The sequence below is a fragment of the Falco punctatus genome (assembly GCF_963210335.1).
Source record: "Falco punctatus genome assembly, chromosome: 7".
In the NCBI taxonomy this organism is placed as follows: Eukaryota; Metazoa; Chordata; class Aves; order Falconiformes; family Falconidae; genus Falco; species Falco punctatus.
The window spans coordinates 24,221,720-24,249,575 of NC_137587.1; the positions used below are offsets into that span (position 1 = coordinate 24,221,720).

At 39.9% G+C, this 27,856-nt stretch overlaps 1 protein-coding gene across 4 annotated transcripts in view; it reads left to right on the forward strand.

The window, feature by feature from the left end:
- Positions 1–27,856, forward strand: part of PDHX (pyruvate dehydrogenase complex component X) — a 50,661-nt gene that overhangs the window by 122 nt on the left and 22,683 nt on the right. Inside the window, exons 2-6 of one of the 4 annotated variants that reach the window (XM_080394981.1) lie at positions 249–450; positions 9,555–9,638; positions 16,586–16,686; positions 24,506–24,711; positions 26,121–26,219. In XM_080394981.1, the coding sequence (XP_080251107.1) occupies positions 306–450; positions 9,555–9,638; positions 16,586–16,686; positions 24,506–24,711; positions 26,121–26,219 (635 nt within the window). In that variant the 5' untranslated portion in view covers positions 249–305. Of the gene's footprint in view, positions 1–74; positions 519–582; positions 4,341–9,554; positions 9,639–16,585; positions 16,687–24,505; positions 24,712–26,120; positions 26,220–27,856 lie in introns of those variants that run through there. The other 3 variants (XM_080394984.1, XM_080394983.1, XM_080394982.1) reach the window with 3 other exon arrangements.

Genomic DNA, 27,856 nt, shown 5'->3' on the forward strand with positions numbered 1-27,856 from the left:
GCCGGTAGCGGGCGCACGCCGCGGTCAGGCAGGGCCGGGAGGGGCGCCACGGTGGCGGGCATTGGCTCGTACCTGGGGCGGTAGGGGCGCTCGGCCCGAGCCGGCGAGCGGCTGGTGCTGCGGGAGGGCTCCCCGCCGCGCTAGGCGCGGGCAGGCGGCCAGCGGCAGGGCAGGGGTCGCCGGTGAAGCCGGTGTTCCGCGCTGAGGTGGCCCGGCAGTGGGAGGTGTGCCGCTTTTTTTCTGCTCAGGCACCGAGAAAGACAGCCCCGGCGCTGGGGGGGGGCAGCGAAGGGCGGAGAAGCAAGATGGCAGCTTCCTTGTGGCTGAGCTGCGGCGGCAAGGGCGCGGTGGCGAGGCTGCTGCTGCGGGGGCGGCCAGCTCTGCGCGCTGGCGGACTTTCCCCCCATCGAGGCGGCTGGAGGTGCCTGCATGAGACCCGCGAGCTGCTGGGTGAGTGCTGGGCTGGGTCCTGCACCCCTCGTTGTTAGTCGGAGGCCTTCGCCGTCGGCCTGCTGCAGGTGTGTGGGGAGGGCTTGGGGCGTTCGGTGCGGGATGGGGATGGGTGGCGCTGGGCGAGAAGTAAAAGCCGTGCAAGGTGGTGGTAGGGTGCGAGGGCCCGGTGTTACCGGGTGGGTGTGTGGGGTGGCAGGGCCCTTGGTGCCCTGAGCAGAAGCTGAACAGCAGCGGCCGATGGGGAGGGGGGCGGCCGGACGCGGCGGGGTCGGTGTCCGGGGGTAGCGGAGGTACCGCGGGGATTCGGAGGGAGGCGAGAGCCTCGAAAGGCCCAGAAAACGTGACCACTGGGAGAAAGCTGGAGGAATTAGTCTAGAGAGGAAGACGTCGTTGGGAGATGAGGCCTTCTTCAAGGGGAATAAAAGTGCTTACAATTGAAAATAGTCGAGTGTTTTCTAGGTGTAACAAAAGAGAAGGTATTTGGGTTTGGTTTTTTTAAAATGTTTGACAACTCCACCATTTTTCTGTCAACTTATTATTTTAAAAGTAATGTTTCAAGTAGCTAGAGAAGGGCAGGGAAGCTATATTTTGTGTGATTTTTTTTTAAAGGAGAATTGGAGTTTGACTTTCATAATTGCTTGTCTAGCGTACATTGCTACATAGAAGTCAGCCTATAAGTTGTGGCAACAGCCTTTCAAGATACTTTTTCTGGTCTCAGGAGTTTGTTGTTACGGAATTACTAGGTGGATCTTCTACTTACTACTTCCTTTGTCTCTGAAATGTGGGAAGAGTTTTAATGCCCAAATTAAACGTGATTTGTTTTCTTTCCCTACTTGATCTGTTAGTTACAGCTTGTAAGACATTTAAACAGTAATCAGGTACATTGTTAATAGGTACTGGTGTGATATGGAGCTTAAAATACCTGAACTCCTTGGGGTTTAAGTGCACTTATAATGAAGTGAGCTCTTGCTAACCTTGTGTCATAAAAATATGTGCATTTTACCAGAAAACTCGGTAGTAGTTTAGAGACTTGTTAATGATTGTGCTTTAGATCTCAGAACACCCTTCTTTCCAGCACTGGTTGTCTTTTGCTTTGCAGCATGAACATATTTTTCTTTGCAAAACTGTGTATAATATAACAAAGCTGTGTATAAGGAAGGCTATCCCTGTTCTTGAAACAAATGTTATTTAATTTCAAATTTTATTAGAAAGCAATTGCTTCATTCTTCATAAAGTATATGTTTGTCTTTTTGTCTGATGCAGGGTTAGCTAGCTCTGCGTTAGTCTTATTATCGAACTCCTTAAAGACTTCTTGTCTATGGTCCTCCTAGGCGATCTGTTATAGTCTGTATATCTTCGTGGTGAGAAAGGCTTATTTAATACATAGCTGGTATAAAGTTAATTAATTTTAGATGTGGAATCTTTTTCTTCCTTACAGTAAGCTTTTGGTATTAAGGTGGATATATCACACATTTAACGTGTTCAGGCTTTCCTCATTGACTTACTTCTTTGAACCCTCTTGGCATTCCTGACTGCTTTTAAGGTGGTGCATATCTCGGTGACACCATTCTTCTTAAATGTTTACTGTAGCCTCTAAAAAGAAAACAAAGAGAAAACTCATAACTTCTCTTGTAAAATACAGCTCTTTTGGACATGAAACTCGCTCTTGGTTCCTAGTTTGAGAGCTTAAAGTTAAGTCAGTATTATTTTAGCATTAGTCTTATTTCTCCACATGTATGTTTCTGAAAATACCACTGTTTGAAAAAGTATTGGCTCATGTGGATCTAGTTTTTGTTGTGTCGCTTCAGTTTTTTGCTTTTTTATATGTTTCTGTCCCTCTCTGTGGTGGTGATACAATAGGGAGAAAGATGTTTTGCATAGTCAGAACTATTAATTCAGGATTGAATTCCTAGTTTGTTGGTTGCAAGGAAGAAAGAAAAATAGAATGAACCTTTATGTGAGAGGTCTGTCAATTTTTCTGTGTTTTTAATATTTCTTAATCTTATCATTGATACCAGGTTGGAGTAAATCTTGCAGTTCTCTACTGGCTACAGAATATGGTTTAGGAAGTCACGAAATCTCTCTCCAGTGGGGCACTTAAAGCATTGTCTTCAGTTCATTGCAGTTCTGTTGGTTTGACAATGCTGTAGCTATTTTCCTTATCAAAGTATGTTAAAAAGAGACATTGAACCTGTGTTAGGCTGAATAAGTTTAAGTACAAAATTCACTGTCAATGGGATTCTTCGATTGTAGTTAACAGGATATTACAGAGGTCTGCTGGTCTGCTCTCCTCTTAAAGTGCTGCTCTTCAGTCTGATAGCCTAAGCATGCATTGAATCTCTTCGTGGAGAAGGAAGGAGGCAGAAACATCGTGCCAAGACTCAACTGGATTCGTAAAATATGTCACCAAGAACAAATTCTCTTGGATACAAAGATTTTCTTCAAACTAGCAGCTACAGCTTATGTGAAGCTTTTTTAAGCCTTACAATAAAATAGGTTAAAAATGTATGTAACTCCTGTGGGACAATACAGCAGAATTTCAAATGCTAACACTCAGCAGCTATAAGTAAGCTGGTGTTGTCTTTTTAAATTAAGACCTGTGGTGTGGTGGGGTTTTTTTGTTTGAATCCATTTGGGAAACAAAATGTTTCCACATGTGCATTGTTTTGTAACTTAAGCAGTATGTTGAACTTGCAGTGAACAGTTTAATGGAAAACATCTATGATGTTAGCAGTCATATTGCAATATGTTTTAAGTCTGCAGGGACAATTCAGACTTCTACAGCCAGATATTTCATCTTCTGAATGAAATCACTACATAGGATAGTACAATATTTATATGTAATTATGTTTTGAAGTAAAAGGTTAGCAGTCTTCTAGGTAGTAGTAAACGTCATTACCTGCAGCTTGCAAGGCCTTGTATGCAGCATCTTCAGCGAAAGTGGAACATAGGGATAGTTTATTTTTATTACAATTTCTAAATATACTTGTAGATTTGTGAGGATAGAATTACACTGAAGTGTGTCCATAGGTTGAGAAGGGAAAGAAGGCTATTTGAGTTACAACATAAAGCATGAGACTAGAAGTGGAAAGATGGATGTTCTTTCGTTTTGATTTGATGCAGAGTGAACTATTCCACTAGCACATCAGTGATCTGGAGATAACATTATCTATCTCATTAAGAGGGTTTATATTGTCTTGCCTGCTGAAGCAGCTGAGTAGCCATCAGCTCCCCATATCTTTCGAAACAGTAGCAGCAGAACATTGTAGGGTTTTGTTTTTGTTATTTTGTTGTGGTTTTTTAAAAAATAATTTTCCTTTAAGCTATATGATATATTGGGCTTGCTCCAGTAGCAGGAAAACTTACCTATGTAATAATAAGCAGCTTTTATTACAAGCCAAATATTCTGCATAAGTGGTGAAAAGCTGGGGAAGGATGAAGGAAATTTTTATTTAGCTACCATTGTGAATACTTCTCTGATCTACTCAGTAGAGGTTTTGCCATTTCTATCTAGTGATAAGTGGGTTTATTCTGTGTGGTGTGGTTTTGTTGTAGTGTGATTGTTAGTAAGAAGTTGTTAAGTACCTGAGAACACTGTTAGCCTACTCTATTGGCTATTAAAGTCTTGTATCTTCTCGGGTCACTTTGAGATACAATTCTTGCAGTGAGGCACAATAGTATGGAAAATTGCAGTTTCTCTTTTTGAATTTTGGCACATGCTTTGATTTTTTGGATACTTCTTTCTCCTCTGTTTCCTGTTTATTTTATTTATTTTATTATACACAAAGCAGGGAGGGATGATCCACCAGAAGGCTGCACTGCCATTCAGCGAAACCTGGACAGGCTGGAGACTTGGGCAGAGAGGAACCTAATGAAGTTCAATAAAGGCAAGTGTAAGGTCCTGCACCTGGGGAGGAACAACCTCACACACCAGTATGGGCTAGGGCTTGACCAGCTGGAAGGCAGCTCTTCCGAGAAGGACCTGGGAGTGCTGGTGGGCAGCAAGTTGCCCATGAGCCAGCAGTGAGCCCTGTGGCCAAGACGGCCAGTGGGACCCTGGGGTGCATTAGGAGCAGTGTGGCCAGCAGGTCAAGGGAGGTGATCCTCCCCCTCTGCTCTGCCCTGGTGGGGCTGCATCTGGAGTGCCGTGTCTAGTTGTGGGCTCCCCAGTTCGAGACACATGGAACCACTGGAGAAGGTCCAGAGGGCTACAAAGATGATTATGGGGACTGGAGCATCTCCCTTGTGAGGAAAGGCTGAGAGATGTTTCTTCATAGGAGAGGTACATGTTCCATCCCTCTGACTATCTTTATGGGCCTCCTCTGGACCTGCTCCAACAGGTCCCTGTCTTTCATGTACCAAGGACCGCAGAGCTATATACAGTACTCCTAGTGGGGTCTCACCAGAGCAGATTAGAGGGGCAGAATTACTTCCCTCAAGAGACTGACCATGCTTCTTTTAATGTTTCCCAGGATACAGTTGGCTTTCTAGGCTGTGAGTGAGTGCACATTGTTGGTTCATGGCCAATTTTTCATGCGTCGGTACCGCAAGTCCTTCTTGGCAGTGCTGCTCACAATCCCTTCATCCCCCAGCCTGTAGTGATACTGGGGGTTTCTCTGACCCAGGTCCAGGACCTTGCACCTGGCCTTGTTGAATCTCATGAAGTTCACATGGGCTGCTTCTTGAGCTTGTGCCGGTCCCTCTGGATGGCATCCCATCCCTCGGGTGTGCCAACTGCACCACTCACCTTGGTGTCATCTGCAAACTTGCTGAGAGTGCATCCCACTGTCTGTATCATTGATGAAGATATTGAACAGTACTGGTCCCAATGTGGACCCCTGAGGGGCACCACTCATAACCCGTCTTTATCTGGATGTGGAGCCATTGACCACTACCCTCTGGATGTGGCCATCCAGCCAGTTCCTCAGTCACCAAACAGTCCACCCATGGAATCCATAGCTCCCCAGTTTAGAGAGAAGGGTGTTGTGGGGGATTGTGCCTTACAGAAGTCCAGATAGGCAGCATCTGTAGCTCTTCCCTTGTGCCCTGAGGTAGTCACTCCAACGTAGAAGGCTGCTAGGTTGGTGAGGCAGGCCTTGCCCTTGGTGAAGCCATGCTGGCTGTCTCGAATCACCTCCCTGTTCTCCATGTGCTGTAGCACAGCTCCTAGGAGGGTCTGTTTCATGATCTTCCCAGGCACAGAGGTGCGGCCGATAGGTTGGTAGTTCCCAGGGTCCTCCTTTCTACCCTTTTTAAAAATGGGTGCGATGTTTCCCTTTTTCCAGTGACCAGGGACTTCACCTGGCTGCCATGACTTTTTAAAATACCACGGAGGGTGGCTTGGCAGCTACATCAGCCAATTCTCTCAGGACTCTATGGGACCCAGCAAGATGCATGCTAGAGTTACCTGTGTTGAGGTTCCTCGGGTGGTCACAAACCTGATCTCTTACAGTAGGAGGGACTTTGCTCCCCGAGTCACTGCCATGAGGTCCTTCTGCTAGTTGGGTGTGGGAAGAGAGTTTAAATAGTAATGGAAATAATGAAAATAGTTTTTCCATTATTTCTATGTAATGTCTTTCACTCTACCTAATCTCTGAAATATTTATGGTTGAATACCTACATTCTTTTACAAGAGTAGTGATTTATTCTTTCATAATTCTATTGCAATGAGAAAGACAAGGTCAGATGTATTGGATGTATTAACATTAATGAATTACAGAACGTAGGTGGACGGTTTTAATTCCTTTAAATCATTGTGTATTAGTTGAAGTTTCACTTCTGTCTTTGTGTTCTCTGAAATCTTAACCATGGTAACTCTTAGGACTTGGAAGTAAAGATAAGAGGCATTCTTACTCTAGGTGACACATGCTTTTCAGCTCAAAATTCTAGGGTTTTTTTTTCCTTCACCTTCCAAATAATGGGGGGGGGAAGGATTAATTTCTAAGGTCTTAAAGCTGTTCATGATTACTCTAAGCAATACAGCAACTGGGAGAAATGTGGTATTGTTGCCTATTGAATGATAATAAGCCTTGATGGTGAGCATTAGAGACAAGGGAATATGAAGTAGAATTGATTCTTGCTGTTGTATACAACGTACTTTCTATGTTTCTGTTTCTGTTCTTTAACTGAATACAGATTCAGATTGAAAAGTTAAAGAAAGAACCTCAAAAATCTTTCAAGTGCTGGAAAATGACTCTTAAAAATAGTATCTGAATAAAGATATGTTTATTCAGCCTTTTAACTATCCTTAAAAGGTCAAAAAGATAGTATCTTTTGTATTACAAGCTGTATGTCAGATTACTACTTTGATATACTGGATCAAATAGCAAGAGATGTAGTGTGCTATGAAGCCAGGGAATGTGCTGCATCACAAACCCTGTCCTCAGAAGAATCCCTCTTAACATGGCATGCAGCTTGCTGCTGGGCAGTGCCAGTTCCTTCTATGTATGGGTTTACTAAACAAATTTAGTCAACTGGGAGACTGAAGTGATGGGCTAGCTAGCTGTGTTTAGTACATGGTGTTGTAGGGCCAGAGTGGTTGTGATGTTGTGTTGCTTAAATACGTTGGACTTCTCAGATATTTTTATTTTGCTTGTCAAAGCGAAGAAAAGGGTAAGAATTTACCTGGTCTATATATATAGACACTCACTGATGAGAAGAATCTCTGTAATGAGAAATCTTTCAAGGTTTTTAACAGGCATAAGATACAATCACTGAAACTTGAAATTAGGCAATTTCATTCTGCAAAGTAGAATTTCCTAGCAGAAAGGATAAATAAGCATTGGAAAAGTTTATCAGTGAAAAAGGTAGATCATCAGTGTCTGGAGTACTAGGATCAGGGGAGCTTTATTAATTTAAAATATATTATTTAATCTGCCATCTAGAAAAAATTCCACAGCCTGCAGCAAAGAGGAGGAGGACAGGAGAAAGGGGGATGTAGTGTTCGTGGTGGATTCTGACAAGACCAACTGTCATGGTTTAATCCTGGCCTGTAACTAAGCACCACACGGAGCCACTCACTCCCCCCACAGTGGGATGGGGGAGAGGATCAGAAAAGTAAAAGCGAGAAAGCTTGTGGGTTGAGATAAAGACAGTTTAATAGTTAAAGCAAAAGCTGTGCACGCAAGCAAAACCAAGGAATTCATTCACCACTTCCCATCAGTAGGCAGGTGTTCACCCATCTCCAGGAAAGCTGAGCTCCATCACATGTAACAGTTACTTGGGAAAACAAACACCATAATGGTAAATGTCCCTCCCACCTCCTTCTTTTTCCATTAGCTTATATCTACTCAGCATGACATCATATGGTATCCCTTTGGCTAGTTTGGGTCATCTGTCCTGGCTGTGTCCCTTCCCAATTTCTTGTGCCCCTCCAGCCCTCTCGCTGGCTGGGCCTGAGAAACTGAAAAGTCCTTGACTTAGTATGACCATTACCCAGCAACAACAAAAAGCATCGGTGTGTTATCAACATTGTTCTCACACTAAATCCAAAACACAGCACTGCACCAGCTACTAGGAAGAAAATTAACTCTGTCCCAGGCAAAACTGGACACCAACCAAACTTCTGGTCTAGGAATTCAGGACTCTGAATTCCCATTTCTTTTTTTTTTAATGCTTGAGCTTTGGGGAATGGAATTACACAGTTTGCCTTGCATGCTCTTAATTCTGCAGTTCAGCATTAAGACAGAGGTTATAATCAAGGTATAAGTATCTAGCCTTTGGCTAAAAGCTGGAAAGCATTCTAGCAATTGTCTAGATATGTTCCGCACATTTACACCCCACTCTGTCCTCACACATGCATACCCATGACTAGAAGCCTGAGGACGGATAAAGTACACTGAGACAGAAGGGAAGATGCCAGCCTGGTTGGTACTCTGGTCATACATTCATAATCATACTGCTGATACACTGCATTACCATAGTTTTTCTTCCTAGTTAACACTACTGAGGAATTTGTGGGTGGAGTTACACTATGCTCTGTAGCACATCATGGTTCATCAACAAGGAACGTATCAATAACTGTCACCCAATTTCTTGTGATTGCAGCAATTTCAGCCTATCTTGAGGACTGAGATAGCTGTGCGTGCATGTGTCTGTGTGTTCTCTCCTCTGGGCTTATACCTGACAAGTCTTATGCTCAGACTTCCTTCCTGCCCAGCAAGCAGGAAATGAGAGGACAAGTCTTTGAGACTCATCTCATTCACTTCTGTGACAGACTGCGGCACAGTGTTTTATTCAAGGTTTTGCTCAATGACCCTAACAGGGCAGAAGCAAGCATATGCAGGATCATGTGTGGAAATCCCCCCAAAATGGAAATGTGGTTTGGTTTAGTACATATGTCCCTGATACGCAAGAGTCAGGGTGCGATAGCTGGCAGCTTTAAAAGTTATGGCATGTCAGGGGCAAGGGGGGAATAAAAAATTAAAATCACAGCTCCACGCTAGCTGCTCTTCCCCCCCCCCCCCCCCCCCCCCGCCCCCCCAATGTATATTTGTATTTTATAGCTGCTCTTTCGTTCTACACATGATGGCTTGTGTGTAGTTAGTGCTCTAACCAAGTTGTAGATTTTTTTTCTGTTTACATTTCTGTTGGGCAGAAGGTATGTAACTCTATTTCGCTTGCATCCGTTGTAGGATTGTTCAGTAGATCAGGCTGAACTGAGAGGGTACTTGAAATACTACTTTATGTATTTTTAATAATGGACTAAGACTTGGTTGTGGAGAAAGTTTCCATTAAAAATTAGTTGAATCAAAGCTGAAGCAGCGTGAGTATATAAAGTCATCTTCATCAAAGCAAAAGTTTCTATATATATTTTTACTTAAGGTAGAGTTTAGTTTGCTTAATGCTTTGTATTATTTATGACTTAATACAATAGCTCCTGTTCCCTCTGTAACATAGAGGTTCTATATTTAGTGCCTTGTTTTCCTTGGTGCTCTTGGGAGTGCATACTTTTCATAAGAAAAGAGCATCATAGTGAATCTTTTGTTCAAAAGTGCATAAATCTGAAAGACAGTTACTTCCATTTGTGTTAAGCAGTTGACTGAGAAAGTAAGTGTACTGAAAAAATATTTAGTCTAGATAATTATGTGTTTGTTTTACAGGTACACCTGGTATTAAAGTTCTCATGCCTGCACTTTCTCCTACAATGGAAGAAGGAAACATTGTGAAATGGTTAAAAAAGGAAGGTAAGATAGCATTTTCTATGGCCATGTTTGTAATTCTTCAGCTATACAAATCTATTCTTACAGGATAAGATCATTCTTTCTGTTTTAGTATTTTGAAGCAAAATGTTTGGTATATGGGTGCTGTCTTCCTGAACAATACTCACTTTGAAATTGTTTGTTCTTGAAATGTTTTTCCTTTAGTTCCCTTTCAAAAGGTTGCATCAGTCATATTTTTGAAAAGCTTCCATTAGGCTGTTCGAGGCTGTGAGTGTGTGTGTTGTTTTTAATTGTTTTTAATTCCCAGTGTTGTCATACAGACCAGTAACTTTGGAAAGCTGAGAGCCTTTGACTTCAGGGAAGGTCTCTGTTTCATTATTCCACTACATTACAGAATTATATGAAAGATTGGTGTTTTTATAGTTTTATTCAGCACTTAAATATCTAAGCAATAGTCTACAATTAAAGCTGATAGAAAAATGTAAATTACTTTCATAACCCAAATTGCAAATGGGGCAATCTCTTTCCAAGAAAAAAAACACCCCAAAATAAAACCCAAACTACTCCTCCAAAAAAAGCCTAACAACCTTGGTTATCTTAGGTTCTCTGTGCTCTGACAACTGAAAAGCAATGTACTTCTGTTAAAATACATTGGAGCAGCTAGAGAAATAGTCTGGGTGTATGTTCTCACTTCACATAGTTTATATGTAAATGAAAAATGATCTGCAGAAGAATCAGCAGTCCCTGTTCTGCCAGGAAATCCTTCTCCCCTCTCCTCCTATCTTTTCCCCTCTCCAATTTAATTCTAAACCTGTGTTTTTACTGTAGTTTTGGATTCCAGGTAGCATTTGTCCATTGGTATAGGATGCGTTGTGGAGTTTTAGATGACTGTAGGAATATATCTTGTTCTCAAACATTTTTACATTTGTTAAAGAGATGAATGTGTTTGGAGAAAAGAAAATCTCTTAAAGCATATTATCTTTGAGAGACACAATTTGGTGAGCTAAATGTGTGTTTTGACTATTCTGCCTAAATAAGCCGTTTCCTTTGGCTAGTCTTCTAAGTGTTCATACAGCCTCCATCACTGTGCTGCTGGAGTACTTTGCTTTTATATATTTTGAATACATTTTGAGAGGTGGCCAGAAAGCAGCTTGTTGCTCCAGTACTGGACATGACCTTTTGCTTGTAAAGCTTCTAGTAAGAATTTCTGCAGAATTTGCTAGGAAATATGGCAGCTATGTCTGTAGAAAGCAGTTCTTGAAACTTGAAGCTTCAGTGAGTCAAGTATCAAGTCAAAGATTATACAGAAAGGAAGGAACAATCCAAAGTCCTTTTTCTATTCATTAGTTGTCAATAACTGTAAATAACAATAACATAAAAAATGAACAGTAGTCTGCTTTGCAGTAAATATAACATTCAAAATTGCAAGAGAAAGCACAGAAGAGAGCACGATAGGAATTGAAGTAGATTCCAGTTGACTCCACAACACAAATGAATCAATTTCATTATGAAAAGGTCTTAAGACGTAACATCTATACAATGGTTTTTCTCAGTCTTTCCACTACACTTCCACCCTATTACAAAAGGAGAAAAAGGAGCTCCTATGTTAGTTAAGTTAAAATAAAAAATATTTTAGGATTTCTATTGCTCTACTTTCTATTTAGAAACAAGACCAAAACTGAATCACAGGATCACAGAATGTTCAGGCTTGGAAGGGACCTCTGGAGATCATCTAGTCCAACCCCCTGCTAAAGCAGGTTCACCTAGAGACTGTTGCAGAGAGTCATGTCCAGGCAAGTTTTGAATGTCTCCAGAGAAGGGAGACTCCACAGCCTCTCTGGGCAGCCTGTTCCAGTGCTCTGTCACCCTCAAAGTAAAGAAGGTCTTCCTCGTATTCAGAAGGAACTTCTTGTGTTGCAGCCCATTGCCCCTTGTCCTGTGGCTGGGTACTACTGAAAAGAGCCTGGCCCCATCCTCTTGACGCTCGCTATTAAGGTATTTGTAGACATCGATAAGATCCCCTCTCAGTCTTCTCTTCTCCAGGCTACACAGGCCCAGCTCTCTCAGCCTTTCCTCACAAGGGAGATGCTCCAGTCCCCTCAGCATCTTTGCAGCCCTCTTTTGGACCCCCTCTGGTGGTTCCCTGTCTCTGTTGAACTGGGGAGCCCACAACTGGACACAGCACTCCAGAGGCAACCTCACCAGGGCAGAGTAGAGGGGGAGGATCACCTCCATCAACCTTCCAGCCACACTGCTCCTAATGCACCCCAGGGTCCCACTGGTCTTCTTGGCCACAGGGCTCACTGCTGGCTCATGGGCAACTTGCTGCCCACCAGAAGTCTCATGTCACTGCTCTCCCCTTGTCTGCCCAGCCAGTCATTCCATCATAGAAGGCTATCAGGCTGGTCAGACATGATTTCCCCTTGGTGAATCCACACTGGCTGTTCCTGATGACCTTCTTTTCCTCTGCATGCTTAGAGATGACCTCCAGGATGAGCTGTTCCATCACCTTTCCAGGGGTGGAGGTGAGGTTCATGGCCTGTAGTTTCCTGGGTCGTCCTTCTTGCCCTTTTTGACTACTGAACTCCTCGGGCACCTCTCCTGTTCTCCATGACCTTTCCCAGATGATGGAGGGTGATTTGGCAATAACATCTGCCAGCTCCCTCAGCACTTGGGGGTGCATCCCATCGGGGCTCATGGATTTGTGGGTGTCAGGTTTGCTTAAGTGATCTCTAACATGATCCTCCTTGACCAAGGGGAAGTTCTCCTTTTTCCAGATTTCCTCTTTTGCCTCCACGGTCTGGGGAACCAGAGGGCCGGCCTTGGCAGTGAAGACTGAAGCAAAGGTGGCATTCAGAAACTCCTCTGTGTCCTTTGTCACCAGGGCACCCACCACATTCAGCAGTGGGCCCACATTTTCCGTAGTCATACTCTTCCTGCTGATGTAATTAAATACGCTTTTTTTTTTGTTGTCCTTGACCTCCCTTTCCAGATTTAATTCTAAATGGAGCTTAGCTTTCCTCATCACCTCCCTGCATGTTCTGGTAACATCCTTGTATTCCTCCCCCAAGTGGCCTGTCCCTTTTTCCACATCCCATAAACATCCTTCTTCTGTTTGATTTCTGCCAGAGTCTCCTTACTCATCCATGCAGGGCTCCTGCTTGGTTTCTTACTCATGAGGATGCACCTATCTTGAGCTTGAGTGATATTTGGCATGTCTGTGACTGTAATTAGTTCCTATGTATATTTTTTTCCTCTGGCAGTCTGGAAAATAATCATAATAAAAATGTGAAGATAAATTTTGAAGAAAAAAACCAATGTGATTTAATGCTTATACCCCTTCTGTCTGCAAGGGATGCTCATAACTGCATAATCCTCCAGTGACTTGGCCATCTAAATGTAGTGGCATTACTGGATATAAATGTTTGATAATCTCGTATCTAAGAAAATAAATATTTTAAAGCAATTGGAAGAAGCAAGCTGATGATGGCATATGAAATGTTTTTCCCACTGTATAACCAGCAGAGGTCAGTAGAATACTATTATGATTTTTCTGCTCTTTGTGTAAATGTCAAATGTTTTCATTTTGTGGTCTGGTTTCAGTACTGCAGAAGGAAAAATGCTGAACTTAGTTGACAGCTTTACTATTTCCTTCTCATTGTTAATGCAGTTTTGTATTGATTCCTGTGGGTAATAAAGTAATTCTCATAAAAATAAACTGTGTTTCTAAAAACTTTTATTTATTATGTATGAATTTAATGTTGATGAAAGATGATAGACTGATGGCCCAGGAGACTGAAATCCTGTTGTTATTGTGGGCAGGAAGCGGAATAAGCAACAGTGCTAGCAGTTTCCTCATGCAGTACATCTTTGCCACCTTCTGAAACATCACCTCCAGGGACTTCTCAGTCTGATTCCAGAGGGTCTTTATGCTCAGACAGCTTTGATTTGATTTGCAGAGTACATCAAGGAATGCACTTTGTGTCTTGTGATTTGGATACTTGTCTGTCAGTAATCGAACAGAGCATGTAGGCTTTTGAATGCCAGTTGGATGTTATCTAGAGGGATACTTGGCTTCAGTAGAGATCCTAATCATTCAGCCTATCTGTAAGAACTCAACCACTTTAAAAAAATGAACCAAACAAGCAAACCCCACTCACGATTTTTCAAGGGCGTTATATATAATCTCTGAGAGCTGGCATTCATGCAACTTATGTTGCAAATACTGTTCTCTCATTAGAAAGTGTAAGAGCAAAGATGTGCTCTGCAAAAGTGTTCTTTCCAGTGTTATCTATTGGGAAAGCTGATTTATAATTGACATCATTCAGGAGCTGTCACAAATTTTGCAGTGTCTAATGAAAATAATGATGATCCTTTCCATTGCATTTCAGTACTGAAACACATGAAATTTTTGAATGCTGCTATGAAGTATTCTTAAAATTGCATTTAATCAATTGCATTCCAAACTTGGGCCCATTTATTCGCTGCAGCAGTGAAAGGAAAACAAAAATAGTAGTGGAAAAGTGGTTTACCCAGTTCTCTGAAGACTTTTCCTCTTGCCTTCCTGTCCTGGATTTGACTGGGACAGAGTTAATTTTCTTCCTAGTAGCTGGTGCAGTGCTGTGTTTTGGATTTAGTGTGAGAATAATGTTGATAACACACTGATGTTTTTAGTTGTTGCTGGGTAATGTTTCTACTGAGTCAAGGACTTTTCAGTTTTATGGGCCCTTCCAGTGAGAGGGCTGGAGGGACACAAGAAGTTGGGAGGGGACACAGTCAGGACAGCTGACCCAGACTAGTCAAAGGGTTATTCCATACCATATGATGTCATGGTCAGTACGTAAACTAGGGCAATGTAGTTGGAGGGGCGCAGGTTGCTGCTTGGGGACTGGGTGGGCATCGGTCAGTGGGTGGTGAGCAATTGTATTGTGCATCACTTGGTTGTGGTTTTTTTTTTCCCTTGAGTTTTGTTTCTCTACCTCTTTCTGTTACCATTTTCTTTACAGTTATTATTGTTAGTATCAGTAGTATACTTTATTTCAATTATTAAACTGTCTTTATCTCAGCCGGTGGGTTTTACCTTTTCCAGTTCTGCTCCCCATCTACCAGGGGCTGGGGGGGAGTGAGCAAGAGGCTGCTGGTACTTAGTTGCCAGCTGGGGCTAAACCACGACACTTCCCCAGTGTAAGGGAATCCTATAGCTTTCTGTGAACAGCCTCATGTATCCAAGTTAAGAGATGTGTCATATGTGACAAAGACATGGGTAAAGGTACTTGGTTTGACTGGCTTGCACTGTTGGAGTTACAGCTGCAGGTTGCTTAGCACTGAGATTTCTATTTAATGGTGCAGAACACACACAGTCTGATTACAGGTTGGGAGAAGAGACTAATTAAGACAGAGTTAAGCTCCTTTCTGCTTGCCTGTCTTAGCTCTGTAGGTTAAAGAATTTGCCCAACAGTTTGATTTCTTAACAGCTGTAAAGTACTTACCTAATGGTCTGATACATGGGCTACTTGAATTAATGATCTAATGGAATTAAAACAATGGTATAGAGCCTGGAATTTTGACTTCCTGTTATATAAAATGTTTATACTCTAGTTATTGCAAAGTACAGTGTGGCAATTAGATTATTAAATTAAAAAGATCAGGTCCTAGTTTGTGTAATCCCCTGCCAAGTTCCATCATAGGAACATTTTTGACTATGGCCAACATTAAAATACAAATTACATTGAAAAATGTTGAGGTAGTCGAATGTTTTGGCCTCCAACAAAATAGGATAACCTTTTCCTTATAGAGCACTGAAAAATAGGGACAATACATATAAGCCTAACGCATGATTACAACTTTTACGTGAAATAAAATTTTAATATTTCCCCAGTACCAGAAATGCTGCAATGTTATTACCTGTCTAAGCATTTAATTTAATTCCTGATATCACTCTGTTGTGCTTAAGCATGAGAATAAACCTAGTGCAGTTAAATTCCTGTATTTAGGTAAGAGATAAACACTTCTTATTAAATAAGTATTTCCTGTTTCAGGACTCCCGGAATTAGAAGGGGAAAATGAAGTGTTGTGTGATGCTTGTGATCTCTGCAGTAGCGAACAATGGAAACATTCAAAACTTAGTCACTTACATAATTTTAAGCCATAGATGTTCCTGTTATGGAACTTGGCAGGAGAGTACAAAAAGTAGTACCTGATTTTTTTAAGTTAATATATAATTTATGTTAGTAAAGATATTATAAATTGATCTGTTGAAAGAATCCAGATCCATAATGTCTTTATCACGAGCTAGCAGATATAGATACACTTGAAAAGCAAAGGAAGAGTATACTTCAAATTTAATCATAGATTTGTGTGATGTAGTAAAAGCAGTTTCTAACAGTTGTGCATATTTTTAGTTCACGAAAGTAAGTATGTTTCTAATACACCTTTTTAACTATATAGGAGATTGGGGAAACAAACTTGCAGACATGCTTTCCAAAGAGATTAAAGTTCCTTAGGTTTTTACTTTAGTATCTTTAATAGTGTGGATACAAACTAGAGAACTCTGGTACTTAGTTGAAGATGTTGCCTGTGCCATTGTCTTTAATAGCTTGCTTTGACTCATGGCTAGTAATGAATATGGAAGGCTCAGGGTTTTATTCATTGTAGTGTTACTGAGTGGTGGTGTTCTGGAAATAAAAAAAAAAAAGTGTGTGTGCTTCCTTTTGGAAAACCTACTGTAAACATAAGTATTTGGAATATCTTAAATGTTCTGATGCAGCAGTTTGTGTCTCTGAATCTTAGTGTTTTTATTTGGAAATGAAAGATACAATATAATAAATAATGACGCGGGATCAAGTAGCTATAGAATATATTAAAGAATGTAAAGTGGCTGTATTATAGGGATAAGTATCTATTTGCCATGGTTAAATAGATCTGAAAGGAAGTTTAGGCTAAGTATTTTTAAGTTTTGTTATATTTTGCAGGTGAAACAGTGAATGCTGGAGATGCCTTGTGTGAAATTGAGACAGACAAAGCGGTGATTACCATGGAATCAAGTGATGATGGCATATTGGCTAAAATACTGGTAGGGATTCTGCCTTTCTGAGTAGGATGATATCTTCAGACTGTCATTTAGCATATTGCCTCAAAAACTAGTTTAGATGGCTAGATTTCCTTCTGCTCTGTTTTCAGAATAATGTACTTGCATTCCTAGTGAGAAATAATTGCTCTATTTATAATTTTGTACATGTACCAGGCTACTGGTACATGATTCTATATTTATTTAATGGATTTTTAGTTAAGCTGATTGATTGGGGGGTTTTGTATGTTTTGCACCTTATGAATTATGGCCATGCAATACTGCTGTTTATGATGTCTTACTCTGAGTTACAAAAAACCAAGTTACAATCAGTTTACTGGAATGTGGAATTTTGAATGATACTTTACCCAGGATATGTGATATCCATGCTAGATTATCTTGTGCTGGCCATTGAAGATGGAACATTATACAAGATGGGCTGACACAGAGTATGATTCTTAGAATTTTTAACTTCCTGTATTCTTAAAGTTAGATTGATTAGGCTTAATATAAAGAATGAGAACTGGCATGAGTGAAGTTATCTGAACATCATTTTGGATTATTTATGTGTATGTGCATATATAACTGTGATAATGCTAGGGTTTTTTTGGCTTCCTTGTTGATGTTTGGATTTAAATCCTGTTCTGTAGGAAGATGAAAGTAATAACAACTGGACTACAGAGATCAGGATGAAGGACCTGTGGACTGGCTCAGTATTAGATCAAACTTGAAATTTAGACAAAGTATGTAAATATCTATAATAAAAAACAAGAAAGAATTTGAAAAACAGGATGTTACAAACAGTTAAGAAAACATGGCCTTGGAAGAAGGACTAGACACCATAAATATATCAAACTGGGACACAAGAACCAACCAAACAGAAAATTAGTTGACCTGTGTGTGAACTATCCTAATTAGCATACTAAAATATCCACCCTTGAACAAAGAAAGCTCCTTAATAACAAAGCCCCCTCCCCACAGAACGTGTGGTGAAAAAAAGAGCACTGTACCTTTAAATGGCGATGAGGCTCTGAAGAACCGATGAGACTTAAGTGTGACTAAACATAATTGTAAACGATTGTTCGAAGTCTATAAAATGTTTTACTATGTGTTAAGAGAGATGCTAGCTTTGTGGATTTACCACCTAGCATCCATCTCTGTGCAGACATGCAATACGTGATATCTCGGCCCTTGTGTGAGACTGGCTCTTGCACACTGGGTAACGAACTCTGCTTGTGAGTCAACAAACTTAGTTCTAACCCTGCATTGCTTGAGGTCTGCTTGTAAATCTTGTGCTATTCTGTACATAGTATATTCTAAAAAGACAAGTCAAATTTTGTATCTTTTTGTCACGTAATGGGTGTGAGTCTGATGCGTGGCCAGAGTGGGAAAGCCTTCCTGTTGAATCATGAGATTGGGAAAGGATCCCCTTGCTTTCTAAACTCATTCACAGAGAGGAGTCTAGGTTTGGCTAGATCCAATCCTAGTCTCAGACTTGGTCAGCAGTTTAGATCTAGAGGATACAGCCACTCTTCAGAGTCAACGTTTGCCTGTCAGATCCCTCTCAAGGACTTTCACTGAAAGAGTTTTACAAAGTTGAAAAAACCCCAGATGATTTATTAAGGCAACAGATAACAACAAATTTGGAATAGCTGTTGATAAATGCACTTACTGCAACAATCGGGCTCAAGTTAAAAGTTCAGCACTTTAGTTAACAGTACTGTCCCGGGTAACGTCAGAGGTGCAAGTCTTACCAAAGAGGTGTCCCTGCTTGGCAGGGGTGGGCAGGCCTAAGATTTCAAATAATCCATACCTCTTCTGGAAAAACATTTGTTCTCTATGCATTTTAGATCCATGTGATCGTAGCTTTTGGTCAATAAATAACTATAAAGTGTCTGAAACTTTTCTAACTCTACTAAGTACTTTAAATCCCTTTGTGGAGATGATAAGCCATTATTTCAGTCATGCTTCTTAACAACTCCATGAAGGTGTTGGACTTCTAAAAAGATGTGACTATTTTAACACTAAACAAAGTCTTATCAGATGCTGCCCTGCAAATGTTACTTCATGTACTTGCACTTGTTAATGATGACACTATTTAAAGCTTGATGATATTCAGTCAAAATTGAGAAGTATTTATGAAGAGAGATACCATCATCTGAAAAATGATATAAGCATGAAATTTAATGTCCGTTTCCTTGATATTTGCTTTGTACCTTGATGTTTAGTATGCTCCACTGTTTCACTGTGTTTAATACAATCATTTCACAATCAAGTTAAGTTTATGTAGAAAGTGGGAAGAATTAAAAATTGGAGGGGCTGGCTTTCCACAGAAATCTTATGCTGTTTCTGATGGTTGTAGTTATTAAATTTTGTTGTGACCACAAGTGTCACTAGTAAAATTTCCTCAGAAGACATTGCCAGTTTTGGTCTTAGCGCTTAGCTATATTTGTAGTTCTAAGAAGGGTAGATATTGACTTAGTTAACTGCAAAAACCTGGAAGATAATCCAGAATATCAGTGTGATCAGAGTGGATAAAAAGGTGTGAAATATAGCAGTGCAAGGTGCTGAGTCAAGGAGCTATAGATAAAAGTAGGTTAGAAAGGCATAAGTTATTGATTACTGCAGCTTCCTGCATTGACAGCAGCTCAAAGTTACCTAGACAATTTGCTGACAGAGACTCTTTACATGCTGTTGACACCATCCTATATTTGCATTTAGAAAAAAATATTTCCTCAGTCATCAAAAGTAAATAATTGTACAAAAGTAAACTGTGTTTTTTATTCTCTTGATGCGGTAGCCACAAATGGCAGCTGATAACTATTCCATTTATCACAATTATTTATGTACTGGAAGACTCTTACATATCTCTCAAGTAATCTCTTTTGCAAGCTTGAAAAAGCTTGAATTCTTCAACCTCCAAAGGATTGTTTTCAAAATTATTTTGTTCTGTTATAATCCTTCAAGTTCTTTTTAACAATTTCTCTTGGAAGTATGGTACTCTAAACTGGATTAAATATTCTATCTGAAGCTGTATCAGGACTTTATAGTGAAATACTTCTCAAGTATTTAATGGAACATTTCCCAAATGAAATATGCTATGCTTCTATGACCCACCCTTTTTTGCAGCAGTATCTATATTGACTCATGTTTAGCTAGTAATCCTGTGTAATCTTGGAGCCTTTTCTGCTCAACTAAAACGGTGTTATTCTACTAACAGTCCTGTAATCATTAAGAACTAAGATTGCACTCTAAAAGAAAATGCTGTTGAAGACAAACTTTTATAGTAAGTATGTAATTTGGTCAGGGAGGTCTCATCTAGGGAATATCTACACAAGAGGAATGAATTGCATAATTATATATAGGCATACTGGTATTAGTTGCAATCTAGCTATTAGGAAACAACAGAATGGGCATAGGTGGAAACTAGTTCCTGGAGCCATTAAAGTGCAAGAGAAAATTCTGCACAAAACTCAGGCACAGTGAGACATGATTCTGCTGCTATTGGAAAAGCTATTTTGGTTGGTATATTACGTTGCCCATCTTTGCTACAGTTGCATTTTCTTACAACAGCGTGTATTCCCATAGTTACCCTTCACCAAAAAAAGGGAGACTAGTTTCCTGTGTGGCAATGTTTAAGAAGTGATGATCTGTTTAGTATCTTCCTTTTTTTGTATAAGCAAAGGGAACATCCTTTGCAAAAACGAAAGCATCAAAATAGATGAGGGGCTGGGTTGGGAGGAGAGGTGATGTAATATGGAACTCGTCTGCAAGTGAAGTCTATCAGGGCTTAAAAGAAATTGTCATTAGTGTTTAATTTCTACAGGATAACTTGCATTTTAAACACTAGTTTATATAAACAAGTAAGAGTTTTGTAAATCTTTTTTTTAATTTACATTGCTAAATACTAGTTTTTCCCAGATGTTCAAGTTTTTTGTAGCACCTTCTTCTTCTGAGATTTTCTGTCCAACTGTGGAGCAACACATCTTATAAGTTTCAGATAATCTATTTTGCTATCCCTGGACAAAACGTCACATCAGACATATTCTTAAATGTGATTTTAGTCTCCATAGAGTTATTTTAATATTTGCTGGATGAGCAATGCTTTCACTATTTTTAATTCTCTCTTCTTCAGTTATGAATGTTTCTGAAAATTATTTTGCATCCAATTTTCTTGACAAAAATTTATGTAACCTTTAATTTTTTTTTTTAATATGAAGTGCCTATTCTGCATTTACAGACGCTGCTCTGTTAGGTTGTGAAGAGGAGATATGGAGATTGTCTTTGTCAATAGTATTGAAGTGATTCCTAGAGATACATTAAAAAATGAATAGCAGACTCCAATATTGATTTTTAAATTTAAATTTTCTCTAATAGTAATCATGATTATTACAAATAGCATTAGTATTTCAGAAACTGTGTTTTTGCTGTTTCCTGTCTTGTATTCCAAATTCCCAGATTTCTTTCTGTGTATTGCTGTTGTGGCACATTTTTTGATAGATGAAAACCAGAATCCTCAGCAACTGTGTGATATCAGTATCACAGAGCAGTGATACTCAGCCTTAGCCAACATATCGACATCATCCAGTAACAATCATATGCCCAGAACTGAGCTTGAGAAGGAGATGTCAGGAGGTGGAAAGTAATTATAATGTCTTTCAGATTAACGGGAGAGAGGCAGCTTTATTGGAGTAAATTGAATAGGTCATTATACATGCCCAGTCTTTAATGGATTCTTTTAATCCTCTTTTTTGGAATCTAGAAATGGTAGACATAAGTATTAGAGTACAGAATAGGTACACAAATAAGCTTTTATTCCAGTCTCCTAAAAAGTACAGAAGAAACCTGATGTTTTGGAAACTGAAATAGTAGGGGAGCAATAAGATCAGAATTTTCTGGTGTTTTCCTCCCCCTAGCTCAAGTACGATACTTAGTAGTCTTTCTGCAGTATAGTGTGGGTGTTTCTGCACTATATTGGGTTTTCAGTAGATGTTTGTGTGGGGTTTATAACATTAAGCTGTCTCCCTGTTTGTGGACAGGGAGATGATTTCTTATTGACTGTCCTTTCAAAGGCCACTCAAAAGTTTCAGATGTGATGTAGTTGGTGAGAAATTAAGAATGTTTAATGCATCTGAGTTATCAGCACCTGGCTGAAGTTTACTCACTTTCTAAAAGAAGTGGGGCAATAATTTTATGGTCTTTGATGCCAACTGCAATTCTGCACCATCTTGACTGAGTTCAGTATGGAAAACTGAATCAAATAAACACACTATTTGCCTAACATTTTGGTTTTTACCTTTTAAAGATGGAATGTTCATTACGTTAAATGAATTAAACTTCTGTAACCCTTCTTGTTTTTCCTTGACTGTATGGTTTAAGAAAGAGCAGGCTTAACAGTAAAATATATATCATGCATATATTCCGTTTCTGTCTGAACAGGTCTTTTAATGACCACATCTGATTGAGTGTAATCCAATAAAAATGCAAAAAAAAAAGTTAAATGACTGAATGAAAGTATTAGAAGGGTAATTTCAGAATGGTGATTATTCTTTCAGTTGTGCTGCTTCTTAAATTAACACTGACTTTTTTTGCCTAAAATACTTACTAGTTCAATTTGGACCAAAACCCGATGATGAATGATTGTTTAAGAACTGGATTTAGTATCCATTACCATTTTCTCATTCATTACCTAAACAAGAATTTGTATGAACTGAAATGACATTGTGTAAAGCTTCCACTGCAGAGTGAGCCAGTGTAAGTTCCATCCACCTTTCTTCCAAGGTGTGGCATCACCAGTGCCAAGTACAAGGGGACAACCACTCCCCTTGCCCTGCTGGCCACACTGCTTTGGACACAAGCCAGGATGCTGTTGGGTTCTCGGCCACCTGGGCACACTGCTGGCCCACGTTCAGCCGGCCGTCAGCCAGCACCCCCAGGCCCTTTTCCCCCAGGCACTTTCCAGCCGCTCTGCCCCCAGCCCGTAGCGCTGTGTGGGGCTGCTGTGACCCACGTGCAGGACCTGGCACTGAGCCTTGTTGAACCTGGTACAACCGGCCTCGGCCCACGGGTCCAGCCTGTCCGGATGCCCCTGCAGAGCCTGCCTGCCCTCCAGCAGGTCAACACTCCCCCCAGCTCGGTGTCGCCTGCAAACTGGCTGAGGGTGCACTCGATCCCCTTGTCCAGATCGTCGATAAAGATACTAAGCAGAGCTGGCCCCAGCACTGAGCCCTGGGAACACCACTTGTGACCGGGCACCAGCTGGGTGTAACTCCATCCACCACCACTCCCTGGGCCCGGCCGTCCAGCAGCTTTCTACTCAGCGCAGAGTGCACCCGCCCAAGCCGTGAGCAGCCAGTGTCTCCAGGGAAAGCTGTGGGAGATGGTGCCAAAGGCTTTACTAAGGTCCAGCAGGCAACACCCATAGCCTTAGATGTCCATAGATGCAGTGCTTGGCGACATGGTTTAGGGATGGACTTGACAGTCCTGGATTAATGGTTACTGGTTAACAATTGGACTTGATGATCTCAAAGGCCTTTTCCAACCTAAATGATTCCGATTCTGTCAGTGGAGTTAACAGTGTGCAGAGAGCAGCCTTATAATGTTGTAGTATTTGCATCTGCCTAGTACAGTCTTTACAGCATTCTGTTTTATTTATTTAGTATTTAAGTGCCTAGAAAACCCAGTTAAGGTAGTAAGAACAGTGTGATACTTGGTACTGTGTATGTTTTTATTTTTTGTGCCTGTCTTTGGCTTTTCAAATGACAGTGATTTTCATTTTCTTGAGTAAAATACCAGTGTCATAGATATGTCCCAGTTCCATTGAGGCAAATGTATGTGAAATGTGGCTTTATATAAGGAAATATTTCCTTTGTTATGAAATCAACCCTATCTGGGCTGGTGCAGTCTTAGTTGTATTTGACTAAATGTGATCCTAAAGGTGTCTCTTTATATTTGGCCTGATGCCCTGGAAATGTTACTGCTTTTGAGTACATGAAGAGTTGTACTTCTGCAACCAATTCAGTGACTGTAGGAGTAGCCCTTCATTAAATTGTTAACATAACTGCCTTTATCTGAAGCATCACAGAGATGTTTTTGACTGTGATACATTTTCGTTTTACAAGAAACATGTAGAATAGATTGGCTTTGTCTAGTCTAATTAGATTATATTAGATTTATCTTTCTGTAGACTTCTGTTCAGATGATCTTTGAAACAGAGATTTACATACCATATAAGCGCTATTGCTTTCTTGATGGACAGACTTGTTATTTGGCACCAGTTATGTTAAAATACAGAGGTGAAAGTTAGTGGGAAGTGAATGTTATATTTTTCAAAAAGAAGTAATGAGGCACTGATGTTGTGCAGTTTTGGTCTCTTTTTGTTCCCTTAGACTCTGAATTTACAAGTTTGTGTTTTAAAAAGTCAGACTGTTAGATACAGGGTAGATACCTCAAAGTGCATCTGCTGAATGTGTCCAGCAAACTTTTCAGGCTCTGTTTGCAAAGATTAGGGATCCACTTTTGGTTTCAGTAGGTTATGTGTAGTCTGTAACTTGCTTGCTTTGATTTCTGAATGTTAACTTCAGATGTATGGGATTTTGGGGCATAAGTTAATATTCCTCTCCTTATAATAGCCATTGTAATTAACTTCAGCCATGAGTCATCTTATTAATAGTGGGAATAAAATGGGATATATTTTCTTGATGAAGTGTCATTAATATGCCTGAAATTGGCACATCTACCATCTGCAGTCATATTAATCTAGACAGCACAATATGTAACGTAATGTTCCCATTTTCACCTAAATGAAATGTTCACCTAAATTTAGGTGGCAGAAGGAAGCAAAAATGTACGCTTGGGCTCACTAATTGGTCTACTGGTAGAGGAAGGACAGGACTGGAAGCAAGTTGAAATACCATCTGATGGTAGTGATCCATCTTCTCTAGCTCCACCAGCACCTGCGCTTACCTCAACTCCTGCAGGTCCTTCAGTTTCAGCTCCTCCTAAACTGGAACATCAGCCTGGAAAATTGCAGTAAGTTTCTGTGTGTGTTATGAAATGGAACTCTTACTTAGGTCAGTAGAGCTGAACTAAGAAGAATCTTTTGTCCCTTTTTACCTAGGATTAAGCTGTTTAAGAGAGTGTTTCAGTATGTGTAAAGTAATAAAGCTTGCCTGCCAGGAATATTTCTTTGCTTGTAAGCCAGTTAGTCAATTTGAACAACATAGTTTTAGTAGAGCACTTTCTATGGATGTGCTTTTATTCTGACATACAATTGCTTTATGAAGGATTTTAAGCTTAGATTAGGAAGAAGTTGTGTTTATATATGACGGACACTAATGCTTATGCAGCAGATGCTTAGTTTAACTATAACTTGTTTTCTATTTCTTTTTAAGGAGAAAAAATAAACAAATGGCATAGTCCAAAACTTTTCCAAGCTCTTGCACTTTTGATATTAAAAACATTTTCTTCTTTTGTGATTTTCATAACATTGGAATGCAAAAAACTCACTCAAAACTGTAGGTTTATGTGTCTTTGTTAGTTTTGTTTTGGTTTGATCTGTTAGAGTACTTGAAGCATTGCAGACATCTGAAATCTCTTCTGTGCGTGTTTACCCTTCATTTCAGAAAGCAAATAATGCTAAGGTGGTACACTGGGTGCTCTGTAGCTATGTACTGCACTTTGTGGTTGATCACTGTTTCTGTTTCCAGGCAGAAATGTTACTATTTGAGCATACCCCATCTAGGTCAGGATGGCAGGTACAGGTTGACTAGTATTACAGTACATCTTAGGTATACGCTGCTTAAAAGGTTTGAGTGTGGGAAGGCTTAGTATTTAGTCTTCTAAAGCATATACTGAAGTATGCAGCTACATCTATATGGCTTTTGCTTTCCAAAAAAATAGCCATTTTACTGAATCAATCCTATAAAATAAAATTGAAGCTAGTGCAAATGTACTATTATAATTAAAATTAAGCTGCATAATGATGCAATTATAGCTAGCCAAATAAATAAATGAGCTGAGCAACCCACTTGTCTGAGCTCCTAAAACTCATTTTTTAATGTTACTATAACAAGGTGGTCTTAAAAAAAAATGTATTTTGTTCTTCACTGATGACCCTTTTCCAGAAGAATCCACAAGTACATTGCATCACTGCTGTAAGAGGAAAGTTTGGAGATGAATTTTCCACTCTTTAATTTGATCCGTTTAAGGGTTGCTACTGTGTTTTTAAATTGAACTTCGCATTAAAGCTTGATGAAGGGGCACAGTGTGACTGCAGTGTCAAGATCACTGTGCAGGATCTGCCTTATTGCAGAACTCTCTTCTTTCCCAGCTGTTGCTTCTGCATTAGAGCATATATTGTGTAGTTTCTCTTGAACACATTAAATGGAATAAGTCAATCTTATTGTTTAAATAGTTTATTTTTCTCACCATTCTTTTAGGGTTCGCTTAAGTCCTGCAGCTCGCAACATTCTGGCAACGCATGGTCTAGATCCAAGCAATGTTACACCTTCTGGGCCTCGAGGAATCTTCACTAAAGAGTATGTAGATATTTCAGTAAAGCTACAACCTCATATTCCCTTATTTCTTCCTTTGAACCTAGAGCAATCTTCATGAACTTGGAACATCCATTTATTTAAAAAAACAACTTTTTGTTCTAGTTTTTTCTTTGGGGTAATGGTTTAGTTATATTTGAAAAATCTGTTGAGAAGATATGGAGAATACGCTAGGAAATACTGTAAGAAGTCTTAATTAAAAAAAAAATATATATTTTTGTTTTTATATCCCAACTGAGCTGCATGGTACTGCTGTCACATTTCCTGCAGCTCAGCCTGATGGTCACTCTCATCTCCTAGGTACCACAGTTAGCTACCTTTGTGCATCTCAAGAATTTTTCTACTTGGAGATACATTCAGAGCCAAAATAAAATACCAGTGGCCTGTTTTCTTCAACTACTTTTCTTTGGCAAGTTCAAGTCATTTGGTTCTTTCACTGAAGTTCAATTATGAAGTCTGTTGGGATTTAATTTGTTCCTTTTTTTGCTAGACTGGGGAGAGCAATGAAGTGTAACGGTAAGAACCCCAGAGTTCTGCTTTTCTCCCATCTTTTTTTTTTTTTCCCATCTTTGATTTGAAGATTGTTTGTTTACGAACCTGTGGTTTGCTTTAGTCAGGCTTCTAGTAGTTTACTATACTTTGAATATTCTGATGTAATGATTGGCACTCTAGCCTTGGAGTGAGGAACTTGCATATAAAATTGTGTTGTAGATCCAGAGCCCTTAGCTTTGAAATGGTGCATTATCTTCACATTAGTATGTTATTGGAGGGGGAGATTTTGGCAGGAATACTTATTTTTGTTCTCGGTGAACTAGCCACTGTAATTCTAGTTCCACTCAAAGACAACCAGGTAAGTGTAACTTGGAAATGAACCAAGAGAAGCAGACAGCGTCTGCTGGTTTTTTTCAAAACTCTTTTTCCTGTGGTCTTCAGCTGAGTTGAGGTAAGGTAAGGAGTTGAACGGAGATAATATCCGATGTAACAGCAAATTATCAGAGATAGTTTTTTCTTAATTATATGTGTAATGGTAATTTACGGCGTGTTACTAAGCTATGGCATGTGGAAACCCTCTAGGACTTTAGGACTCCAGCTGCCAAATTAACATTCCCTAGTTGTCATGGAGATGTAGCGAAGATTTTTCTGCAGCTATGAGAATTATCTAACAAAATCTTTTTTCAAAACTGCTTTCTTCTGTACAAAAGATTCGACTTTGAAATGTCAGTTTAAGATACAGACTGTGGTTTTTTTAACCATTCTTTTGAAATGATGTTAATCTTTCAGATGCCTGCAGGCTCTACTGTTATGTTCAATTCAAAATGAAATGTTTGCAGATTTTTGCAAAGCTGCTACAGATATTCAGGGAAATACTTCTTTTGCTAACTTGAGATTACTGTTAGAATACATGCCATGCTTCACAGCTTAGTGACTCATGGTCTCTTTTCCAAGTAGATGAGTGATTGATTCTTTCAAGGGAGTCTTGCAAGTTCACTTTTCACTTTCAGACTCTGAGTTTCCTTATTGAACAGGGCTCATGCTCACCAGGTAACAAGAAACAAACACAGAAAGTGAGTTATGTAAGTAAGCAACATTCTTTTCCCCCAACTTTCTATTTTTAAATTCAA